At 34.2% G+C, this 24,465-nt stretch overlaps 1 protein-coding gene across 1 annotated transcript in view; it reads right to left on the bottom strand.

Moving 5' to 3' along the window:
* Positions 1-24,465, bottom strand: part of FAM227B (family with sequence similarity 227 member B) — a 340,736-nt gene that overhangs the window by 315,437 nt on the left and 834 nt on the right. The window contains exons 2-6 of the mRNA XM_074236228.1: positions 20,702-20,755; positions 19,950-20,184; positions 5,635-5,702; positions 1,796-1,831; positions 330-434 (exon numbers count right to left, since the gene is read on the bottom strand). Coding sequence (XP_074092329.1) covers positions 330-434; positions 1,796-1,831; positions 5,635-5,702; positions 19,950-20,184; positions 20,702-20,755 — 498 coding nt within the window. The remainder of the gene's footprint in view (positions 1-329; positions 435-1,795; positions 1,832-5,634; positions 5,703-19,949; positions 20,185-20,701; positions 20,756-24,465) is intronic.

The following is a 24,465-nucleotide window of genomic DNA, read 5'->3' as shown; positions in this document are numbered from 1 at the left end:
TAGTATTATGTTCTATGTACTTTTCTAAGAGCAGCAGAAAAGCTATGTCTCTCCCCCAATTAAAAATTTTCTCTTATATTTCTGACATTATTTTAAATAACTTATATGTCACAGCACACAACTCCAGGCCATTAATTCTGCTTGATTTTTTCAGCAGGCAAGAAGAACTAGATCCCATGCAACACTAATTTTTAAATAACTAATATATTATTTTACATTTAATATGTTTTAAAATGTAAAAATAAAAAGCTTAGCTCATTAGGGTATGTTCATGGGCCATAATGTTATCATGGGCCATTCTTTAGCAAAACAAACTAATGATTACTTACTTCAGGCTTCTGAGCTTTTAAAACATAAAGATACATTTTGGAAGCTGTCAAATGTCTGGGTAGTTTTGAAGGCATGTTTACTCTGCAACCTAAGAAGGTACAATTCTGAAGAGAGATGGGAAAAGTCATAAAACAATAAATATTGGTTTTTCTTAGCTTTCAATCATGTTTTCATATACTATTGAAATGTAGCACTTTAAACTTCAAGATAATCTTTTTCAAACATCTCTCTATAAATTAGTTAATTCTTAGACATTTATTAAGTGTCTACAATATTTTAGGCATTGTATCACTAAATTAAACCCCATTCGCCCATCCTCCAGACACCTCTCAATGTTTTGCTGTGGTGGGGACTGGAGTACTTGGTATGTTCAAATACCAAGAGAATAAGATATTTAGGTACTAAGTTTGAAAAATGTACCTAAATGCTCAAGATAAAATCCAGAGTCTGCTAAGAAATGACCCAGAAAAGATTATATCAATTATCTTCATCTTATTATTTTTTAGATGTCCTGTGGATAACCAGCTCCACCTTATCTCCCTAGGGCCGTAGATTCCATGTTAATCATCATTTCATATATAGAGTTTTTCTAGAGTCTCTTTTATTAAGAAACAGAGAGGAAAGAAAATAAAGGCTAAAAGTCTGACTTGGTCCACTTTACTGGACAAAGAGGCCCAATTAATTTTCCTTACCATAAACTATAGGCCCCAGTGCACCCCCGTTGAACATTGCTATCTCCTGTAGTAGCCTCCTTCTGTCTCTTTTCCCAAAAGAGATGGGACAAAAGACTGTTAATTAAAACCCCCAATTTCTGATTCAATAAAAGAGAAAATTAAATTACCTTAGGGATATATTGACATATCCATGTAGAAGAAGTTTTTAGGAATAATGAAACTATTTCAATCCAGTAAGGCTAAGAGAAAAACACTCCTATTTTAGCCAGTGCCATCATGTTGAAGGTGGAGAATCAGTGTTATAAATCTATAAAACAGATATTCAGCAATATCCAGAATCGGAAAGTTTTAGTGACCAACAAAGATGACTGACTACTGGATAAGTTACATCCCATGTAGTTAAAAATATCCACCATTATTGAAATTATATTATTATTAAAATTCCAGAGCTAATAATTCCAGTAACATAAACTGCCATAGATGAAAATGTTTATGTTCCCTAAAATGGTTTTATGGAAGCTAACTCAATTATTTTAAAATGCTACCAAAGTATATAACATATTCTAAAGTTATAGACAATATTTAATTATAGAAGTACCAGAGATCAGTTTAAAGAGCTCAAAGCTCAACATTAATGATTAGGAATGAAAACTAAAACTAATATTAAAATTGAAGTTAAAACAAAATTAAAAATCTTTACTTTCTAGGAGCTGACATATACATTCATACTATTGGAAACATTCTTTGATATAATAGATTGGCTTAATCTTAAAAAAAGAATTTTTAAATACCTCCACAGTCTTCTTTTCAGTTGTAGCATATGGATACTGAAAAACAATTTTAAAAAAAGCTTTAAAATTCCTATTGAAAATCTTATTTGCCCTTAAGTTTTATTTTTTCTTTTCTGATTAACAATTCAAATTGCCATATGTGTTAGTTTTAATGTTCATAGGTACTGGTTTCAACTAATTAACTAAGAGTTTTTATGAAATTGAAATATTTAAATTTATATTATTTTATCATGCTAGAGATCATCTATTTTATATATGAATATGTGCATATATATTATAATTGCTATAAATTCTGTAATTATTTAACAAACTGAACAAATTGAGTATTCTTTTCAATGTTTATTTTTTCAGACAGTATCTATCAGAATTTCCTCAAATTCAGTCTTTCTATCCACCTTCTACCCTCTCTTTTTCATTCTATACTTTCTTAGAGAACTTATTTTATGCACATGATTCAAATACCAGTTAAATGTGTTTTAATTATAAATATTGATCATTAATCCTTATTTCCAATATGTTCAGTTGATCTCATATTTTCTTTTTGCCATACTAACTGCCATTTGAAAACAGGTGGTTTCACCTAGGTTAACAATTTTAAGCTCATTATGCTCACAACAAACTATACATTTTATTGGAGAGGTAACATGGTATAACTAGAATAGAATATTAAATAGTTGGTAGGGAAGTACTTAGAAAAGTAGTAGCCACTTTCTGAATAGCCAACTTATTTTCCCAATCTATAACTCATTCCAAAAAATACAGTATCTTTTTAAAAAAAGGGGTTACTAGACTATTTAATCTGAAAATGCAATAATTGGGATTTCAATAAGTATTTGACAACGTCTCTTACAAGAATGGAACACTTGGATGATAGAGTTGGTTTAATGATTTTTTCAAATAAACACTAATTAATAAATTGATTTAAATCATGCAAAGATAAAGGGGCAGGGGAGTAGGAATCCTTTAGTGGTGCATCACAGGATTTCTCTTTGGCTGTGACTGGTTCAATATTTTTAACAATCTGAATAAAGAGAGAAAAAGAATGCCTATGAAAAACTGCTAAGTTTACTGGAAAAAATAGTTTTGGATAGTTTGGATCACAGGATATTTTCAATATAATTAAAAACTACTGAATTTAAAGTTCATACAAAAAGAATCATAGCTGTATGTGCACACACACATGCAAACACACACACACAGACAAAACACACACACTCTCCTCAGTCATCAAGTACAGGAGACATTTAGCTAGATAGTAGCTTACAGTACTTACAATGCTTACAGTCTACTTAAATCTGTATAGCATAGATTTAAGTAGACTGTAAGCAAATATTGGAATGTTTTGACATTTATAAAAGAAGTTTCTTTTTTGCCCTGGAACGTGATTTAGAACTGTGAATGGACAGTAGAGTTTCCAATCGGTACCTGCTGCACCCAGTGCCAACAAAGGATACCATGCAATCTCTTTCTGGCTAGCTGTCCAATCCCCTTACCATCTCTGAGCAGAGAGCTCTTGAAGCTGTTGTTGCTGCTGTTGAGGTTGTTGTTGCCACCAATGTATTTGTGGGCTCCAGATAGACCTCCACCCCACCCTTACTTTTTTTGGCTCTGATGATCCAAAATTTTATTTTAAGTATTATTTTAAATTTGTTTGGAGGGGAATATTGGAAGAATTCAGCTGGGGGTTGCTCCCAATCCATTGTCTTGGGTCCAATTCTGATTCCATTTTAAATAGCCTATGGGACTACTCCATTAAAACATACCACTGACACTTCTAGCTCAACATGGAGAAGAATCAATAAGTGCTGAGGATACCAATATGAATAAAAGGAAGACAGTTCTTGACCTCAAGGATCTTACATTGGAATGTAGAAGGACAACACATAAAGGAAATTCAAAAAGGGAGAGAGGAGAGAGAAGTATTCAGTGGTAGAACACTGTAGAGAAGTCAGAGAAATCTAAAAATAGCATAACCAGGTGGGAAATGAGATGTTTGCATTGCACACCCTTCTTTAATGGTGGTTATAAAGTTTATGCAAAGTTTTGCCCTTCCGTCAGAAGGCCAGTGGGCAGAAATGAAGTGTGAGTAATAAGGCTGATTGTATCTTTTAAGATGATGAAGTTTTCTCATTGATGAGCTTCTCAAGGTGTGGTGAAAAATTCAGAGAAGTCCCAAAGCACTGTAAATAAGGAAGATGAGGATGTAAAAAAATTGTACTCATTTTTCTCCATGAATATGATTTGTCTTCCTTACTTCTCTTAGTGGTATTTAAAGTCTCAAATCAGATCTTTATTTGAAAATTTTGCTGCAAATAGTTCTGCCAATCAACTGTTTTCCTTCTAAATATATTCACTTTATGCAGAAACTTTTTTCATTTTACATAATCAAAATTGTCTATTTTGCTAATTAAAATTGTCCATTTTGCTACCTGTGATTTTTTGTTTAATTGTGCTAAAAATTATTCTTCTATCCATAGCTGACATATTCACATAGCTACATATAATAAATATATACATATACATATATATATATATACATGGATATATATGTAAATTCTTCTATCAATAGCTGTCATATTTATGTAGCTACATATAATATATACATGGATATATATATGTATATATATATATATAAATGGCATACTATATCATGGCATACTATATGTATTATATTTCTAAAAGGTTACAACCATTTTAGAGTGATAAAATTGTATGATTTAAAAATAGATATGGCTATTAAAATGTGAAATGAGATGCTTTGGAGGTCTCTTACTCTTTCTAGAGGATTTTAAGATCAGACTGGACGATCTTTATCTAAACCATTTATTCTAACCCTCTTATTTTCACAAATAAAGAAATTTAAACTCAAGTTAGGCTTAGAAAGTTAGAGTTAATACTAAAGGATTTATCTATTCTCTCACAGAGTCAAAATCAAGATTCTGAACTAGTTCTCTCTGACACCAAGTCCAACATTCTTACATGACACTATCTCTTGTAAAGACAACTAATTAGACAAAAATTCAATAAAATTTACCCAGCTTAATTAATTTAGTTTGAGCAGAGACAGCGTTATGTAGAAGGTTTTCAAAACTCAAAAGATATTTTCTGAACTCTTAAGACTTTAAAAATCTCTCTTTTTAATTTTTTTCTGTTATCTTTCTGCAAATATTACCTTAATATTTTTTGTTAGGGCTTAATCTTCCAAGCAAAAAAAAAACCAAACCCCTACCTAGTAGATGCCATATTTCTTCTGAGCTAGAAGATCCTTCAAATAATCAAGGTATATTTTAATCCCATGTATTTGGTAAATATTCTTATCTATCTTAATAATCTATCTTAATCTTAATTGTTTGATTGAGATTGACTAGATAAAAAATGCCAAGACATACTATTGCTGGTGTCAAGAGATTCAATTCACAAGATTGTTATAATGAACAAGTTTAAGATAGGACATGAGAAAAACATTCTCATTAATGGTTCTGGTGAATAATATTGAAAATTATTGTTGTTATTAGTGTGGGTATAAGAATAGAATGGATATTTCCTGTGATTTGGTTTGCAATGACTTTACAGTCCCTTGGGTAAAAGTTGGACATTGGTTACAACATAGCAGTTCAAATAGTATATATCACAAAAGCACATACATGCTATAGGTATAGATTTCAAGGAAAAGTCCACATTACTTCAAATAATGCTTGAGGGGGTTTGTTTTTTTTACATCCAAAAATTTATATACTCTATCTGCTGAAGGAAGGTTATAGACAGTTTAACTAAGAACATTAAACTGTGAACATATAAATTTCAAGAAAATGTTAAAGTTGCATATTTAAAATACATACCATAAATATAGTTTTCTTCCTTCTTTTATCTATCATTTTCCTTAATTTCGCCAACTGTCTATCATGATCTTAAAAACAATGAGTTATGATTTAGAAATAGAAAAGACATTATCAAACCTTCTTCATATCTCATAAGCATAAGAGATCTTAGGATCATAGGAGTTTTAGAGCTAGAGAAGAGCATAGATGGTGTTTAGTCCAACCACTTCATTTTACAGATAAGGAAAGTTAAACCCAGAGGAATTTCCTGAAGTCTTATCTCAGAATTTACTTTTAAATCCAGGTTGTCCTGATTTGAAAGATTTTACTAAATGTCATGTTACTATCACCTTATTTTGATACTTTGGGGAATCTGGGATATCATCAATGTAGGTTATTTCCTCCATAATTCACTTATATACTTCTATTCCATTGAACTCTTGTATTCCATTGAACTTACTGTCCTGTAAATCCTTTAGAAGAGGTCCACTCAATGCATTGGAGGTTCTACTTCGGTTTCTTGATACCAAATGGATAGCAATACAGCATGCAAATTGTTACCAGTCACCTGGTTTCATTTGTAGCAAGAATGTTAATATTAATATAATTCAACTTCTTTACTTACTGGTCACTAGATCAGCATCTCACATTTAGAGTAAAAGTTGTTAATGTTTATAGATAGTCTAAAAGGTGTTTGGTTCTTTGTACCCTCTGCCCCCATCTCTTTTCATTCTAACCACCATGACTGAACAAGGAGAAGTGAGCTACACATTGCTGAAAATCATTTTGTCTTTTCCTTTATTTCAAAGTTTTTCAGATCAAAGAATTCATTGCCACTTGACCAGGCTATTAGTGATTAGTCTCTCCATTATCAACTAGTCTGGTCCTTGGAAAGCAGATACAAATATAGTCTCTTTCCAGGATTGTACTGGAAGCCTTTCTTTTGAAGTAGAAATTTCCAGAACTTTGTAGTCTTTAAGATTACTTAAGGGTTACTTTGTCAAAGTAGGACTTTGTAGAGGTTGTGAAACTAAACCTTGGAAATTGTCTTTGCTAAATGCAAATGAATCAGACTATAGACTATCAGAAGTGGAGGCTCTTAACTTTGTGTGTGTGAATCAGGGATGCTTCTCATTGGTAGATGACAAGAAGAAGCAATTATATTGCTTGGCCTAAATCATTAATGAACCCATCCTATAATCTTGAAAAGCATAGACTTAGGGACACAGAAAGCACTCAACAAAGTCTTCTTGAAAAACTAATTAAAACTAATAATCACAAATTTTTCTAATGATTTTTCTGAATATTTTCCTCCAAAAATGCCATCATGTTCTAACCAGATCACCTTAATGAATCAAGAGTTAACCTTTTTTTTCTGTCAACTTACTTTCTCATTGTTCAATACTATGTTTCCTCTAATTTCTTAAATATTTTACACATTTTCTATTCAGTTTTGGCCTCAGAAAAGTGATTTGCTAAACTGTATTGATGGAACTCTTAGGAAATGCTATTCAGGAGAGAAGACCTGAATTAAGGATTTTTGTTTGCTGTTTTGTAAAAATATATATTTCCCTAGTACATTTTTTAAAGCACCAGTTTTCCTCCCCCTCCCAAGAGAAATTTGTTTTTTTGGTACTTGAAGATTTTATTTTGAGTTTTACAATTTTTCCCTAATCATACTTCTCACCGCCCCCCCCACAGAAGGTAATTTGCCAGTCTTTACATTGTTTCCATGGTATACATTGATCCAAATTGAATGTGATGAGAGAGAAATTATATCTTTAAAGAAGAAACATAAAGTATAAGAGATAGCAAGATCAGACAATAAGATATCAGTTTTTTTTCCTAAATTAAAGTTAATAATCCTTGGTCTTTGTTCAAACTCCACAGTTGTTTCTCTGGATATAGATGGTATTCTCCATTGCAGACAGCCCAAAATTGTCCCTGACTGTTGCACTGATGGAATGAGTGAGTCCATCAAGATTGATCATGGCCCCCATGTTGCTGTTAGGGTGTACAGTGTTTTTCTAGTTCTGCTCATCTCACTCAGTATATATACTACAGTTTGCTAAGCCATTCCCCAATTGAAGGACATTTACTTGATTTCCAATTCTTTGCCTCCACAAACAGGGCTGCTATGAATATTTTTGTACAAGTGATGTTTTTACACTTTTTCTTCATCTCTTTAGGGTATAGACCTAGTAGAGGTATTGCTGGATCAAAGGGTATGCACATTTTTGTTGCCCTTTGGGCATAGCTCCTGACTGCTCTTCAGAAAGGTTGGATGAATTCACAGCTTCACCAACAATGTATTAGTGTTCCAGATTTCCCACAACCCTTCCAACAATGATTGTTATCCTTTCTGGTCATATTGGCCAGTCTGAGAGGTGTGAGGTGGTACCTCAGAGAAGCTTTAATTTGCATTTCTCTAATAACTAATGATTTAGAGTCATTTTTCATATGACTTTGTATTGCTTTGATCTCCTCATCTGTAAATTGCCTTTGCATATCTGTTGACCATTTGTCAACTGGGGAATGGCTTTTTTTGTTTTTAAATTTGACTCAGTTCTCTGTATATTTTAGAAATGAGTCCTTTGTCAGAAACATTAGTTGTAAAGATTGTTTCCCAGTTTACTACATTTCTTTTGATCTTGGTTACAGTAGTTTTATCTGTGCAAAAGCTTTTTAATGTAATGTAATCAAAATCATCTAGTTTGTTTTTAGTGATGTTCTCCATCTCTTCCTTAGTCATAAACTGCTTCCCTTTCCATAAATCTGACAGGTAAACTAGTCCTTGATCTTTTAGTTTGCTTATAGTATTTTTTTATGTCTAAATCCTGTAACCATTTGGATCTTATCTTGGCATAGGGTGTGAGGTGTTGTGCTAATCTAAGTTTCTTCCATACTAACTTCCAATTTTCCCAGCAGTTTTTATCAAAGAGAGAGAGAGTTTTTAATCCCAATAGCTAGACTCCAAGAGAAATTTCTATTGGGGATTTTTTCCTTTCAGATTAGGCCTTATATCTAGAAAATAAAATATTCTTATGTGTTACCTGGGTTTATGGAGAAATCAGATGTTTCTGACAAGATAATATAAGAGGTGGAGTGTACCTAACATTTTAAGTCTGTGTAGGTGTATGTTTGGAGATGTATGTGTGCTGGGGGGGTAGGAGGGAGGTTGGACAGCAAGGGAGGCAACAGCTCCTTTTGATAAGTCTATGACTACTCACTGGAAACATAAGTAGGAGGTCAGAGAGATGACACATGTCCTATTAAAACTAAGAAAACATAAAGTCTGGCATGAGCTGAGGTTAACAATTGATTTTTAAAAGTAACAGGCAAAGTTTTTAAAGAAGCTATATTGACATCAAGAAGAAGACTAAAGAAAGGATAATACTCTGGAGGGGTAGAAGGGCAAATAAGGATTGATAATAAAGAGAAGATATACCTTATCTCATTCTGCAAAGAAATTCTATAAGGTCAGTACTTAGAGGTAGTAAGGCAAGTCAGGTCAAGTCTACATGCATTAATTGCTGAGAAACTTAGAAGTTAAGAAGCCTGTCTATCTTCAAATAGCTAGTATCAGATTCAAGCTCAGCTCTCTCCTCATTCTAGGTGCTTCATTTTCTCCCCATTGCTCTACTAACTTTCAGTGAATCAAATAATGAAATAAATTGTCATTATAATTATGAATGATCTTTGGGAAAGCATAAACTATAGAAGCCCCATAGTAAATGAGGACCTTATCTCCTAATTTAGTAAGATGAGAGGGCCTACCTACTTTGTGATCTTTCTTCTGTCTCTTTCTACATCCTATATCCCTATTCACAATATCCTCTATTCCCATCCTTTAAAAATTATCCTACCATTCCCTCAAGCAATTATCCTAATATTTCCTCTGTTGTAGTCAAACTACAATAGAAAAAACTATCCATACTTGTCTCCATTTCTCCCTTTTCATTCTTTTTATAATCTGATTTCCAAATTTACCACCCAATTAAAATTGTTCTCTCTAAAGTTACCCATTAACTATTAAGCAGGGTTGACATCTTGAATGCAATATAATCAATGCCTTACTCATTTCCTTTCTTCCCCATACCCTTCCCTCTTTTGAACTCTCTTTTGTGGAGGATAGCTTCATCCCATTCATCTAGTCATGGAGACTCACAACCTGAGTCAGCTTTGATTTTCCTTACTTACCCCATATATCCTATCATTTAAAAATTCCAGTTTCTTCTATCCATGTATCTCTTTCCTCCATTTACCCCCTTATGACCTTTTCCCTGAACTATTACAATACACTCCTCCTTGGTCTTCCTGACCTAAGGTTTTCCCTGTTTTATTTAGCTCATCCTCCACAGAGCCATCAAAATGATTTTCCTTTAATGAATGTCTGACTATTTTAGGGTCCTAGTCAATAAACACCCTTTGCTCCCTATTGCTTTGGGGATGAAATGGAAACTCCTTGGTTTATAAGGTCCTTCATAATCTACATAATCTACTTTTACAACCTTATTATGTATCATCCTTTGTACAAACTCTATGGTCTTGTCTTTCCTGAAGGAATTTGTTGCAATTCTTTTTTTTTTTTTATTATTATTGGCAAGACAATGGGTTTAAGCCTGTCACACAGCTAGGTAAGTGTCTGAGTCTGGATTTGAACTCAGGCCCTCCTGACTCCAGATTCAGTACTCTATCCATTGTGCCACCTAGGTTCCCTTATTGCAGTTCTATAAGACAATACCACATCTTCCATTTCCATGACTTTTCTCTAAGTCATTCCTCCTACCTGAAATGCTGTCTCTTTTTATTTTTGCCTCTTAAAATATCATTTCCTTTAAAAATTCAGCTTAGTAATTATGTTCTACACATAAGTATCAAACAAGAACTTTTCATGGCCAAACTAGATTAAAATGTAACCATAAAATTTAACAAAATAGACAATGGAAAATAATGTTAAAATTGTGGTCTTCTAAGTCAATATGTAGTTGCTAGAATCCTTACCTAAATTTTAGCACCCCTTACTCCCCCAATGCTCCCCTTTTCTATTTGAGTTTGCCTATTGTACCACATGAAATATTTCTAGATTGATCTACTAGATGCTGATGTCCTCCTCTTTCAATTACCCCACTTTGAATTTTTGTTTTTGTTTTTGTTTTTAGGTTTTTGCAAGGCAAATGGGGATTAAGTGGCTTGCCCAAGGCCACACAGCTAGGTAATTATTAAGTGTCTGAGACCAGATTTGAACCCAGGTACTCCGGACTCCAGGGCCCGTGCTTTATCCAGTATGCCATCTAGCCGCCCCCCCCCCACTTTGAATTTTTAAAAAAGTATTTTAAAATATTTTAAAAATATCCCCAAAATCTTGGTGTAGTTTTAAGTTGAAAACTTTCCATGTGGTAGAACTATCTACAGAGCTTACACTGATGCAGGGAATTATGAATGTAGAAAAATTATAATCAGAAACAAACTCTGTAATCTTTTAATGCTGTTATATCTGAGATCTTGTTAAGGGTGTAGAAGGATCTTTGCTCTTGAGATGTAAATTGACTCCTATTGTTTCATTGTTTAATTTAAAATTTGTAACCTGTCTCCTCATTTCCAAGCCCAGGTTTTCAACACTATACCTGGTTTCAGTTATGTAAGGGGGAAGGTTTTTCCCCTTTTGCCCTCCATGCCCAGATAAGGGGCAAGGCAATAGAACCTGGGCTGGACCTCCTCCCTGGCCCAGTCAAGCCTCTGTCTTTATCCCTACCTCTCCTTATCTCCCTCTTTCTGTTTCAGTCTCTGTATACCAAACAACCTCACCTAGCCTTTTGTTATTTACTCAGTCTTAAAGTCCTTTTTGACCCTTAGGAGGAAAGATTTTTTAACCATTTACTTTTCTATATTTTATAATAAAATCCTGAGCAGTTTTAAAATTTCAGAGAGCATTTCATTTGTCTTTCAGTGACTCCATTTCTTGGTTATCCCAAAATTCTATCTTTAATTGGTGACCCCAAAAGATCCCAGAGGCAACAATACTCCTGGCATAACTTTCAAGATCTCAGCATCACTTACATCAAAATAGGACTTTTAAATAATGTACATGTTTCCTTCCTTGATAGAATGTAAACTCCTGGATGAACACTATTTCATTTTTATCTTGTATCTCTAGGATCTAAGGTAGTGCATGACCCATGGTAAGTATGTAGTAAGAAATTTTGATGAATTAACTAGAAAATGATAATTATTTCCCCAGTTTGTTTTGGATGCCTAGCCAAATTATCAAATGGGACAATTAAATGGTAATTTATTAGCAGTTAGAAGTAGATGAGGTGATCATGCTTATTCCTCATGGGTTCTTTAAAAAAAAGTCATGATGGGGACAGCCCTGGAGTCAGGAGGACCTGAGTTCAAATCTGATCTCATTTTCATTTAATAATTTAATAATTACTTATCTGTGTGACCTTAGGCAAGTAACTTAACCCCATTGCCTTGAAAAAAATCTAAAAAAAATAAGTCATGCTAGACTCAACCTATTTCTTCCTTTGAAAAGATTTCTAGATTTGATTGGTCAGGGGATGCGCATAAATATTGGCTCTCTGGATTTTTTCAAGATATTAATCAATGTCTCTTACAAGATTCATGTTTGACAGAATGAGGCAATAAAGTGGATGATCATCTATCTAATTAAGTTTTAAATGGAATCTAAAAAACTGGATCAGTTGATCTTGAGGTTTTTAGATAAGGGCTTCTGAATTCTGTCCTTGGAATTGGTGTGGTAAAGGATTTTTATTAATGATTTTCTCATGAAAGCATAGATGACATGTTTATCAAACCTGTGAATGATATGATGCTGGGAGCAACAACTAATTCATGGGAAAACACACTTGAAATCTATTAAGTTAGAAAAGTAAATCGAAGCATTTTAATAGGAACAAATGTAAAAAAGTCCTATACAGGTGTCTTTCTTCTCCCCCACCAAAAAATAAAACCATTCACACAACTGTACAAAATAAAGAAGAGGTTTTTTAGAAAGAAGTTCAAGTAAAAAAGACCTAGGAATTTTAATGAATTGCAAATTTAGTAGGAGTAAGAACTGGGATGTTAAAGTCAAAAATGTTAATAGGTTTGTTTGGCTTTTTCTTGGTCTAGAGCTATGATTTTACTGTGTCCAGAACTCCTGGTGGGGAAACTCACTTCACCAATGCAGAATAACATTTGTTCTATAATTTATAGTTTCTGAGAGTTTCTAGCACAATTGAATGGCCAAGTGATTTCCCAGGGTCACCTAGTCAGTATGCAGGAGCAGGACTTCAATTCACATCTTCCTGACTCTGGGGTTGCCTGTCTTTGTCTATATTAATAGGCATTAAGAACAAGAAAGATGATAGCCCTGTCTTAATATGCTCTTTAAATTTTTTTTTTATTTTGGCAAGGCAATGGGGTTAAATGGTTTCCCTAAGGTCACACAATTAAGCAAGTATTGAATATCTGAGGCTAGATTTGAACTTAGGTCCTCCTGACTCCAGGGCTGGTGCTCTATTTACTGCACCAGCTAGCTAACCCCGTTTTAATATGTTTTTTTTTTTTATCAAAGAACATTGCTACTATAGTATCTAGTTCTAAGCCCCATATTTTAGGAAAGATACTGGGAAAATAAAATGTAAACTCCTGGATAGACAAAAATTCAAAAACTATCCTTGAGGGAACTAGAAATATTTCTCTTGGAAATGAAAATATTTAGAAGGTGGAACATGTCTTCAAAAACAGTAGTATATCCCTCAAACCTTCAGTATTAAACTTAACACCTCAGTTTTAATCTAATATGGCTTAAATATAAATAATATAGTTTATAGTACTATATTACAGTAACACAGTACTTAGTTTAAGTACTTAATATAAATTAGCTTAAAACTGCACTAAGATTTTGGGGAGATCCTATATTATTAGATTGTCATGTGGAGGAGGGATTGGATTTGTTCTTTTTGGACCTAGAAGGCAGAATAAAGACCAGTGATTAGAATTTGCCAGGGACCCAATTTCCTTTTAGCATAGGGCAATTTGGGTTTTACAGAAATTAAATGGAATGCTTTGGGAAAGGAAGTAGATGATAAGAGGAGGTGATGGTGAATTCTTTGTCTCTAAAGGTGTTGGGGAAGGTGCTGAACAATCATTTATCAGACATGTTGTAAGAGGGATTTATGTATTAGGTAAGGGGGAGAGTAGCTGACTTTTTAGATACTTTCCAATTCTTCAAATTTATGATTCTAAGACAGCCAACTGCAAGGAGAGTTCTTCATCTTTGAATAAGTCAAATATTGTGCTTGGCAGCAGTTGCTCTCCACGATCATTTTCTTCTTTCAGTATCAACACAATACTATTTCACTTTACTTAGCCTTTGCTTTGAAAAAGACTGGCTTCTGATCATAGTAACTGTCTATCACCTTCTACCCAGGTATGCTACCTATGAGATTAATTGTCTCCCAAATGAGCCATAATTTAAAGTTAAATATTTTTCCTCTCCTTCATTCCATATAACATCTACTTGACTATCCTGACACTTGTGTATTTTAATCTCTAGAAAAACTTCCTAATTATCTTTGTTTTAGAAAATTCAGCTTTTCATTAGCTGTTACAATCAGTTATTAATTATCCCCTTGCATTTTTGCCTAAGAATTATGGGACTGTGTAGGCTAGTTAAGGCAGCTAGGCAATACAGTAAATAGGTAGGGAGAGTGAAGTCAGGAAGACTCATCTTACTGAGTTCAAATCTGTCCTCAGATACTTACTAGCTGGGTGACCCTGGGCAAGTCACTTTACCCTGTTTGCCTCCATCGTCTCATATGTAAGATAAATTGGAGAAGGGAATAGCAAACCATTCCTAGAAAAAAAAACTGCCAAGAAAAACCCAAATGGGGTCACAAAGGATTGACACGACTGAACAACTAAACAACAGCAAAGTAAGCCTGATTAAGGCACGGTCCTTTGGATCTCTCTAGTCACATTGTTAAATTACTCACTAAGGGGCGGCTAGGTGGTGTAGTGGATAAAGCACTGGCCCTGGAGTCAGGAGTACCTGGGTTCAAATCTGGTCTCAGACACTTAATAATTACCTAGCCGTGTGGCCTTGGGCAAGCCACTTAACCCCGTTTGCCTTGCAAAAGAAAAAAAAAAGAAAACCTAAAGAAAAAAATAAATTACTCACTAGTAGTGCCTGTAGCTGTGACTTTGACTGCAATAGGAGGTGTCAGAGTTATTAGCTCAGAATTCTTTTCTTCAGCAACAGCTGCCCCCAAATTCAGCCAAGAACCCTTCAGGGAAAGGTTCTGAATTGGTAAGGAAAATGACTGCCTTTGGGAACAGGTGGAAGTTGCAAATTTGCCTCTGGTAAATGTCCCCTCACTCCTAAAATTTTTCAGCCTCTTTCCTGAGTTTTTAGGCTTTTTTGGTCCTAAACAAAAATGTTCATGCACTTGTGCCCTAGGAATGTGTGAATGGGTGAAGAGGACAAGGTAAACTTGATGTAAAGATTGTCAGGACTCACAGGCTCAGGATTTATCTCATTGAGAAGAATTCTGTTCTGAGACTCTTTGCAGTTTTTACTTAGCAGCTTCAGTATGCCTTTGCTGTCTCCCTGCTGTGGGCTTAGACTGTCAAATCTAAGTTCTGCCAACTGCAATAGGGGTCAGTCTTGGAATATGCCAGCACCTGTTGACATCCATTGCCAGGAACCAACTTGAAATGGATTGGTTCCTGGAAATCCTGGCCGATCATTTTAGAGATGAATTAAGCTGTGGGAAATGGTTGACATTTTAAAAACAGTCATTTGGCTGGGCATGTGAATTAAGATTTAGCTGCACTCAGCTATCTTGGACCCTTGAACAGTCCATGAAACTGGATGATTGGATGGGGTAGAGGAAGCACAGAGGATAGGTAAACTTTTAGTAACAACAGCTGAGTGGCAGAGGCTTTGTCTATGTAACCATCTGGCAGACAGGTTACTGTCCATCCCATTACCCCTTCAGGCAAATATAGAAGCCTAGCTATGTTCACAATTGTTTCCATATAACTGGGGTCTCCAGTGGAACCTTATTTTCCCTTATCTTCCAACACATATGGATTTATATTAGTCTATCTGCTTCAGGTGCATGAGCTTCCTGCCTATTGCAACTAGAGGTTCAGACTCTCAAGGCTTCAGTAGGAAGTAATCATCCTGGAACTTTGTCTAACACTGATGGTTGTCAAAATTACAGTCACATGTCTGGGACATACCATATGACACTAAACTTCTGTGGATTTAGTGAGGGAGGGAATGTTGAACTCCTAGGAGTGTTTCCTGTTCCTGCTTAGTTTGAGTGAAGTGGCTGGTTCTCTGCACAATCCAGAAATAGGTTAAGTCTCTAAGGTTTAGTTCCATTTGTTTATATCAGGTAACATTCCCCAAAGCTGCACTCAGCTGCCAGCTACCACAACCTATGTCCAAAGGCAGCATTCCTAATATAATAGTAATTTGGGGATGTTTTTCCTACAATGGAGGCAGATGTATGTGCATTGTGTCCCTTTGAATCTCCTCTCCAGGCAGACTGAATCTATCCTCTGAGAGTATCACTGAATTAGCCTTTTGTAGAGTTTGTGAAGGGGGAAAAAAAAAACTTGTATGGAAGGCATTTTCTTTCCACAAATGCCACAGTCAGCCTTGTTTACAAAAAAATTGGAAAACTATGCCTCTGATACAGAGGTGTGCTGGTTAAAAAAGTGTAGATACATTTTAAAGTTTAATATAAATTATTGAAATTTTTCCCATCACTTTCTTAAGTCTAGACAAAAAACAAAACGATAAATCAAACCCAGATTTTTAAATCCATACACTGAAAATTAAATTATCACCTTGATTGAATTCTGGGTTTAGGAAAATGATAGATTTACTATAATTGATGAGAGAGAGTGGATTAATGAGGAAAAAATATTTGCCTTGTGCACAATACTCTTGCTCTGACATAACAGGAACAAGCCTAACCTAAGCTAGTCAACAATTCAGACTTGGGGGTTAAAATTTAATGAGCCTTTTTTATGCCACAAAATTCAACTTTACTAAGCAGAGATTAAAAGAGCACAATTTCAGAGCTTTAAAGGATAGAAAAGACTATTTCCTTTTGATACTAAAGTACCCAGCTAACGCAGAATCTAATCAGCTAAATCAAGAAGATATTTTTGGAGGGCAGCAGATGCTCAGATCAAATTTCTAACCCCCAAACTCACTTGCAGTCAAAATAGCATTCATACACCCTTAAAGAACCAGGCTAGCATATGCTACCGAACTGTGACCAGGCCTGAAAAGATATTGGGTAGGGCTCTTTGAAGGCAGGGGCCAACAGAATAAGGTAACAGAGATGAAAGGAAAAGAGGAGGATGGGTTGAGAAAGCCCCAATCTCAAAATTATCAGGTGCAATTGGTTAACCTCTCTTCTCAAGCAAGAGTCCCAGTTTCCCATTTGCCTTCCCACATATTGCACAGCCATTGAAAGAAACAATAGCAAAGCAACAATGGTACAAAAAACAGTGGTACAAACAGCGCTTTGCCCAGAACTGAGTATTAAAACTAATCACATAAGTCTGATATGTCCACTCCCTGAGATCTCTTTAAATAGGCAGCTCAGACAATTTTATTCATCAAATTGTATGACCTATTCTAATTCACAATTCGTTATTTGTATTTTTGGTACCTTCAAATTGCCTATGAGTTATATCAGCATATATAGTGAGCATTATTTTTTTAGTTTTTTAGGTTTGTTTGTTGTTGTTGTTGTTGTTGGTATTTTTTTTGCAAGCAAATGGGGTTAAGTGGCTTGCCCAAGCCTACACAGCTAGGTAATTATTAAGTGTCTGAGGCCAAATTTGAACTCAGGTAGTGGACTCCAGGGCTGGAGCTCTAACCACTGGGATACCTAGCCACCCCTAGTGAGCATTATTATTAAGCTTGTTTCAACTTTGATTTTTTTTATCATACATATCCCAAGGAATGGCAGCCCACATGTCAATATTTTATCTGTGGGTTAAGTTATAACAGTCATGGAACTTGACAAATTTGAGTCAGCACAGTCTTAAAGGTGGAACCTCTACAAGGAAGACACCTGAGAAAAACAAATACTAGGGTGATCCAAAAACAGAGCTTCATGAACTAGGTGGAAAGGGGGGCTTATTGGTTAGATGGAAAAGGAAACAGAAAACTACATTTCTTTAAATCAAGGCAGAAGTCTTGGTTCTGAGATACACATGTTATAGGCAAGCAATGCAAAGGATTATCCCTTTTTTCTCTAAATCTGTGAAGGGCATCATGATCATTTCAGCTACTAGTTTATAATTCCTTACTCTCCTTTTCTCCCTGTATCCAATCAGTTGCCAAGTTTTGTTAATTTTATAACACCTGTCTCCCATCTGCCTCTTTCATTTCGTTTACACAGTCTCTGTAGAATTGTAGTTCAGGCCCTTAACATCTCTCCTCTGGACTATCGAAATACCTGTTGGTCTCTTTGTCTTAAATTTTTTTCCCCTTTCCAATGCACATTCCACACATGTGCTTTACAAAATGATATTCACATTTTTATAACACAGGTTTTTTTCTTAAGACCCCTTCATTTTCTTTTTCTTTTAATTTGTATTGATATTTTTTTGCTATATGACCCTTATTTCTAAATATATTCTTCCTCTCTTCTCTCCCAGACATCCATTCTTATAACAAATAATTCCAAAAGTTTCTTTTTTTATGGACCTGAGGACATCTCTCTACCACCTTTCACTGTCTCCCTTTTCAAAAACTTTAAAAAAAATCATTTAATGACTACTGCTTTATAGTATACTTTTAATTCTAGAAGTGTTATCTTTCCTTCATTCCTATTAAAATTTATTCCTTTAGGATTTTAGATCTCAAGATAAAAACTCAAGATTCTAGGTTTCTAGATTTTAAAAAAATTGTTATCTTCCTTTAGAAATTATTTCCCTTTTGCTTTATAGATTAGGGTTGGGAAATGATGGCCCATGGACTAAATCTGGTCCACTACCAGTAGTTTCTTTTTTTAATTAACCTTCAAGCTCAGAATGTTTTTATATATTTGTAAATTAAGTTTTAATGTATTTTAAATAGTAAAAGCTATTTTTAGTTCATAAACCATATGAAAACAAGAGCCAAGCTGTATTCAGCCAGCAGTTCTAGTTTTCCAGACTTTGTTCTAGATAATTTGTTCCTCCAAATGAATTTTTTATTATTTTGTCTAGTCCTACATAGTATCTCCTTCATAGTTTGATCAGCAACACCAATTAATTTAGCAAATATTTTAATTCCTATTATACCATTGTGTCTTAGCCACAAGCACTGAATGTCCCTCTATTTAAGCTATTTGTGATTTGTAATTATATCCCTGCAATTCTACAGTATGCAGACTATTTCCTAGATACTTTATGCATTTTGGCTTTATTTTGAGTGAAATTCATTTTTCTATTTTATTCTTTGATTTTGTTACTGGTATGTAAAAGTGCTATTGATGTTTTTACATTTATTTTCTGCAACTATTAAAAACTATAATCATACAAAAATGCCCTAAATCACTATAATTAGGGAAATACAAATTAAAACAACTCTGAAGTACCACTTCACAACTACTAGATTGGCCAAAGTGACAGAAAAGGAAAATAATAAATGTTTGAAGGAATGTAGAAAAATTGGAAACACTAATGCACTAGCTGTGAACTGATCCAACCATTCTGAAGAGCAATTTGGAAATAAACTCAAAGGGTTTAGATTTAAAAAGTGGAGATTTCAGCATAGGCAAAAAAAAAGGCTCTCTTACTCAAAACCTCACTTATTTTAACCATTCAATGTTATTTATGACAGAGAAGTTTGTCAGGAATGATTATGTTGTCCCAATAGAAGAAAATGCTCCTTTATCATAGGAGTAACCTTCTTGGAATTATCCGTGGTAATCAGTTTTAATTTCATCTTCCCTCTGTGTTTAAAATTTTGGTAGTTTTACAGAATGGACCCATAGTTCTTGTTTTTCCCTCTGGATCCCAGTTCAATAAGCATGATACATTTTACTGAACAAGGACTTGTGGCACTACAATGTTCTATAAGTTCATTCCTCTTAGAGGTCACATATCTATTTGATAATGACAGCAACATTAATAATTTAACTGATTTTGAAAATATGGCAAAGCTGAAGACAAGTTTCAAATTTAAAGATTTGAAAAATTAACTAAATTACTTGTATAAATCTTAAAAACAATTTTTATCATGTGATAGAAATTAAAGAAATATTTGACCATTAATTTTTTTGGCATAAAAGAAATGTCATTACCTTCCAAGGCAGAATTTTGTGTAAGATTTATGAATCGGTTGGAATGTGCTTGAAAATCATCAAATAAGTCTTTCATCCTAAATTCCATTTCTAGGAGAGCTTTATGTCTTACAGGAACATTGTCACATAAATGTTTATAGATTTTATCAAATGAACAGGCATCTGTTAATTTCTTAACAGCTAGTGCAGATTTGTAAGCATCATATTCTAAATGAGTAGACTTTGGCCATTCTTCCTGTCAACATTATAGAGAAGAAAAAAAATTTATAAACATTCAAAAATTAAAATAATGCAATTCTAGGTTTAAAAAATTATAATAGAAAGTACAATCCATAGCACACATTTTTGAAAGTCACCATAAAAGGCATTATTTTGCTATATTCAAATAATTGATACAGGAAAAGAAATCAACAAAATAAATTTTTTAAAAATTAGGAAGAGGATGTTTTCTAGAGAATGTGTAAAATAAGGGAAGTAAACATTCTAGAAATGTTTTGAATAAGAGGAGTACGCTCTGGTTCTTATTTTAGTGTTTTTGGCAATGTATGATTCAATCTTATCATCTATGTGTACCTCCTGTAAAGCATATCTCACCTGGATTTGTTGGACAGCAAACACCCTGTTAACCATTCCTTGACCTTTTTTGAAGTTAAGGAAGGAAAAATACCAAAAGTTGGGAAAATCAAGAAAAATCCTCATAACCAACATAGGTTTGAAATATATCGAAAAATATAAAATGTTACTCTACTTACCAAATTTTGAGCCTGTAAGAACTCTTCAATGGTCAACGGAGGTTCATCCATCTCCTAGAGATATAAAATATATGATGATAATTTACTATTGCACATTACTGTGTTAGACACAAAACAACTGTATAAACATTTTCCACAAGTGTTGAGTCAGAGTTGCTTTTTTACATCATCTGTATTTTTCATATATTTCTTCCCTTCCCCTATCCCTTCCAGATATGCCATTTCATTTAATTTTTTTTAAGAGGAAGAGAAAAAATCAACAAAAATTAATCTCTCTATATGATTATTTTTATATACATACATAAATAACATCCATATGTGTGTGTGTGTGTGTGTGTGTGTGTGTGTGTGTGTATGATGCTCCACATCCATGGAATGCCCCATCTCTGCAAATGACTACAGGTAGATGATTTCTTATATATTTCTTCTTTGCTCATAAGCACTTAGTTACTGGGTTGAAAACTCAGATGCTAATTAATGAAATTGATTTTTAATTTTTAGTATAGTCAAAAATACTTCCAACAATCCAAGAATTCTGAAAGCTGTTTGGAACACTTGAATATACATTAAAAAGATTTAACACTATGTCCAAGAATCAGAATCCTAATGAGCCACAACTTTGCAACTAATGACTTGATTGACCTTCAAAGAAAACGGTAACTTTTTTCATATTTTCCAAAGAATATCTCATTAAATTTGTGCCAACTCTTACTGTCAAAAATAAAACATTTGAGTGTTGTACAAGATGAAAATATAAAAAAGGGAAATTATTATAACTTATAGAAGTTAGATGATAATTAATACACAGCTCGAACAATATCTTTTATTTCTTCTTTCAGCATTACTAATAATGAAGATAACTGCACTGAAATAGATCTTTTCTTTGTATAATCAACCAAATATTCCCAAAGAATTATTCAGGAAAGTACTCTCAAAACCATTATTGTACTGATATGAAACATAATTTATAGCCAAAATCTGAGCACAAATTCATCTAAGAATTCAATTAAGAGCTACATTTGTATGACTTTTTGTACCTGTCTATATCTGAAGTACACATTCTCACAACACTAAAAATGCTCTTAAATAAAGTACTTAAGACTTAATAACTAAATAAGAGCAACATTATTTTAAAACTTCATAGATCCACTATATCTGGTGGTTAGAATAATATTGACTTCAAATTAGGAAACTGCTAGTAAACACATTTATATCATGCAGGAATAACTCGGGGGGGGGGAGAATATATGCATTTCACCATACTTATTAACTTTGTGATTTCTTTTCTTCATGGACTTCAATTCTAAAATATTGGACCACCATTTCATGAAGGGTTCTAGGCATGCTTACTTTGCTGCCGGCTTTAAACATTTTCATCTTCTATTAAAGGAGCAGGTTTCTCACTCCTAGAGATCCCTCTAATCTGAACCTTGCCTCCATGATGGATGAGTACTTAGCTTGGTCTACCACTTCAAGAGAGGCTATATTCATGCTCACCATTCCTAGTTCTACTTTCTCCAAATTTCTCTGCTTCCTCTTTAGCTATTTCCTCAGTACCTTCTCTCTCCCCTTTCCAGTTTTTCCCAGTTACAATATAAATTCTGTTATGGTAGGGATTGATTAATTTTTTAGTATTTGTATCCCTCATAGTACAAGATACCGTCTTCTAATTTTAACATGGTGCTGTGTTTAATATGCTTTATGTAGCTCAACATAGACTATACTAACAAGGTGATCGTAAGGCTTCTTTTAAAAATGTTTCCAATGTTGAGGCATGTTGTCTAAATCTGCTAAATAAATTGAATTTTAAAAAATTCATGGCTTTGCTCCTGTAAAATGAGTTGTCATAAAAAAGTAGACTCACTGGGAGATTTTCTATAGAATGAGTGATGCAGGGGAAAGATGAAGAGAACTGTAGAAATTGGGTGGCGTTGATTGCCACCTACTCTTGAGATGTAAATTGACTAGAAATAGAGAATTATGATTGCAACAGGAACAATTGTAACCTTAAAAGCTGCTTGGGGGGAGACCCTCTCCATTCTTGATGTACCATTGATTCATTGTTTAATGTAAAATTTGTATCCTGATCTCCTTAGACTTTACCCTCTACCTAATTCTGGATCCAGTATAGGGAAAGGGAGTTCACTTTTTGCCCTCTGGATGAGAGGCAAAACATAAAAACTTATGCTGGACTCCAGCTCAGGGCTGCAGTCTTCTCTGACCATGGCCCAGCCAACATTGCTTGACTGTTCTTTTATCTCTGTCTCTGTCTCTCTTTCCCTAGCCCTTCCTATGTCTTGTAACTTTTTTAATAAATGTTTTATTTCCACCCACACTTTTCGAAGTCTGCATAATGATTCCTCATAGGCAGAACAGAACCCAAGTAGCCAGTGGCTACATGAGTACAGGAAATGAAGTTTGGGAAGTAGTTCAATTTCTGCAGTAGATATATTCTGAGTTCTCCAACTCCTTCCTTCTTTACATACAACCTATTTTAATTCTACTCTTCAAAAGTGCCATAAATGAGATTCAGACTTCCTGAAAGTTTATCAATTTAACAAACATTGTTTTGGCATGCAGGGCAGCTTTATAGACATAGGGGGAATAGAGATACATGAATGAAGACACTGATTAATTGGCTTACTATGTAGGATACAAATAAGCAAAGTCTATCCCTAGATTGTCTGGGAAGAGCACTTGGAAGTCCAAACAAATAAATGCAAAATAAAGCCTTCTTTTAAATTCCTACAAAACCCTGCACTCTTGAGGTAGTATCAATTGTTTTTTCCTCAATACTATCCATCCTCTAGTAAAAATTTCCCAAAATATTTCCATTCTGTCAGGAATTTTCTCTACCTTTCACTCACTCAGCAAAATATGGTATTCATGAGTGCTCAAAAAACCATTATTTGCACTTAAGTTTGCTGTCTCTAGATCTTACATTTGATAGAAAAGGGATCATAATTTGAGAACTAAAGGAAGGTAAAGAAAATGAGGCCCAGAGGTCAAATAACATGGCCCCAAGTCACACCAAGTCACAAAGCTATTAAGTTGAAGACTCCAGATTCAAGTCTAAATTCTGACACAATTTCAGGAATCTAGTTTAGTTCTTTGATCATTTCTTCCATGCTAACAAGTCATCAAATTGCATTTAGCTTTACAATATTAATGTTGTTTATTCCATCTTCTGGAAGAACACCAATGACACTAGAAAGGTGATGTCATGATTTGCAAATAAATTAAAGGGAGACAGGACTGTGCAAAGGTACCAGTCTCATTTTCTCCTTGGGAGTAATCTGAGTGTTGTGCCAAGATATAGTTCCTGAGTAAGGGAAATGGATCCGATGCAGTAGGGGACTTTGGTCTTTTTAAGCTAAGGTCATTCCCAGATCTCAGTTTGTTTGAGGCAAAGCATTCAGTGATGAAGGGTAGGAAAGAAATGAGGCAAAGAATGGTCTCTTTTATCTAGTTTAAAAAAAAAAGAAAATCAATTTGGGAGGGTTTTTAGGCAAAACAGAAAGTTTGCTTTTTGCAACTATGTTAATGTAGTTTATGTGAAAGCCAAGCCCCAAACTGGGAATTGGCTTGCCTCTGCAGCTCCCCACTCCAAGAGCTACAGAAGAGTGCACCAAATGAGAATCTCAACAAAAGAGTATAAAATTATGCCATCCACAGGCGTTTCCAAGAAAAGTAATAATTAACTTTTGGAAAAAAATGCAGTCAGGCTCCCTATGGCTAGAGCGCTGGTCCGGGAGTCCTAAAAG

Source organism: Macrotis lagotis, chromosome 4, assembly GCF_037893015.1.
Source record: "Macrotis lagotis isolate mMagLag1 chromosome 4, bilby.v1.9.chrom.fasta, whole genome shotgun sequence".
Classification (NCBI taxonomy): Eukaryota; Metazoa; Chordata; class Mammalia; order Peramelemorphia; family Peramelidae; genus Macrotis; species Macrotis lagotis.
Note: the sequence above shows the minus strand (reverse complement) of the source record. Positions and strands in the feature narration are given on the sequence as shown.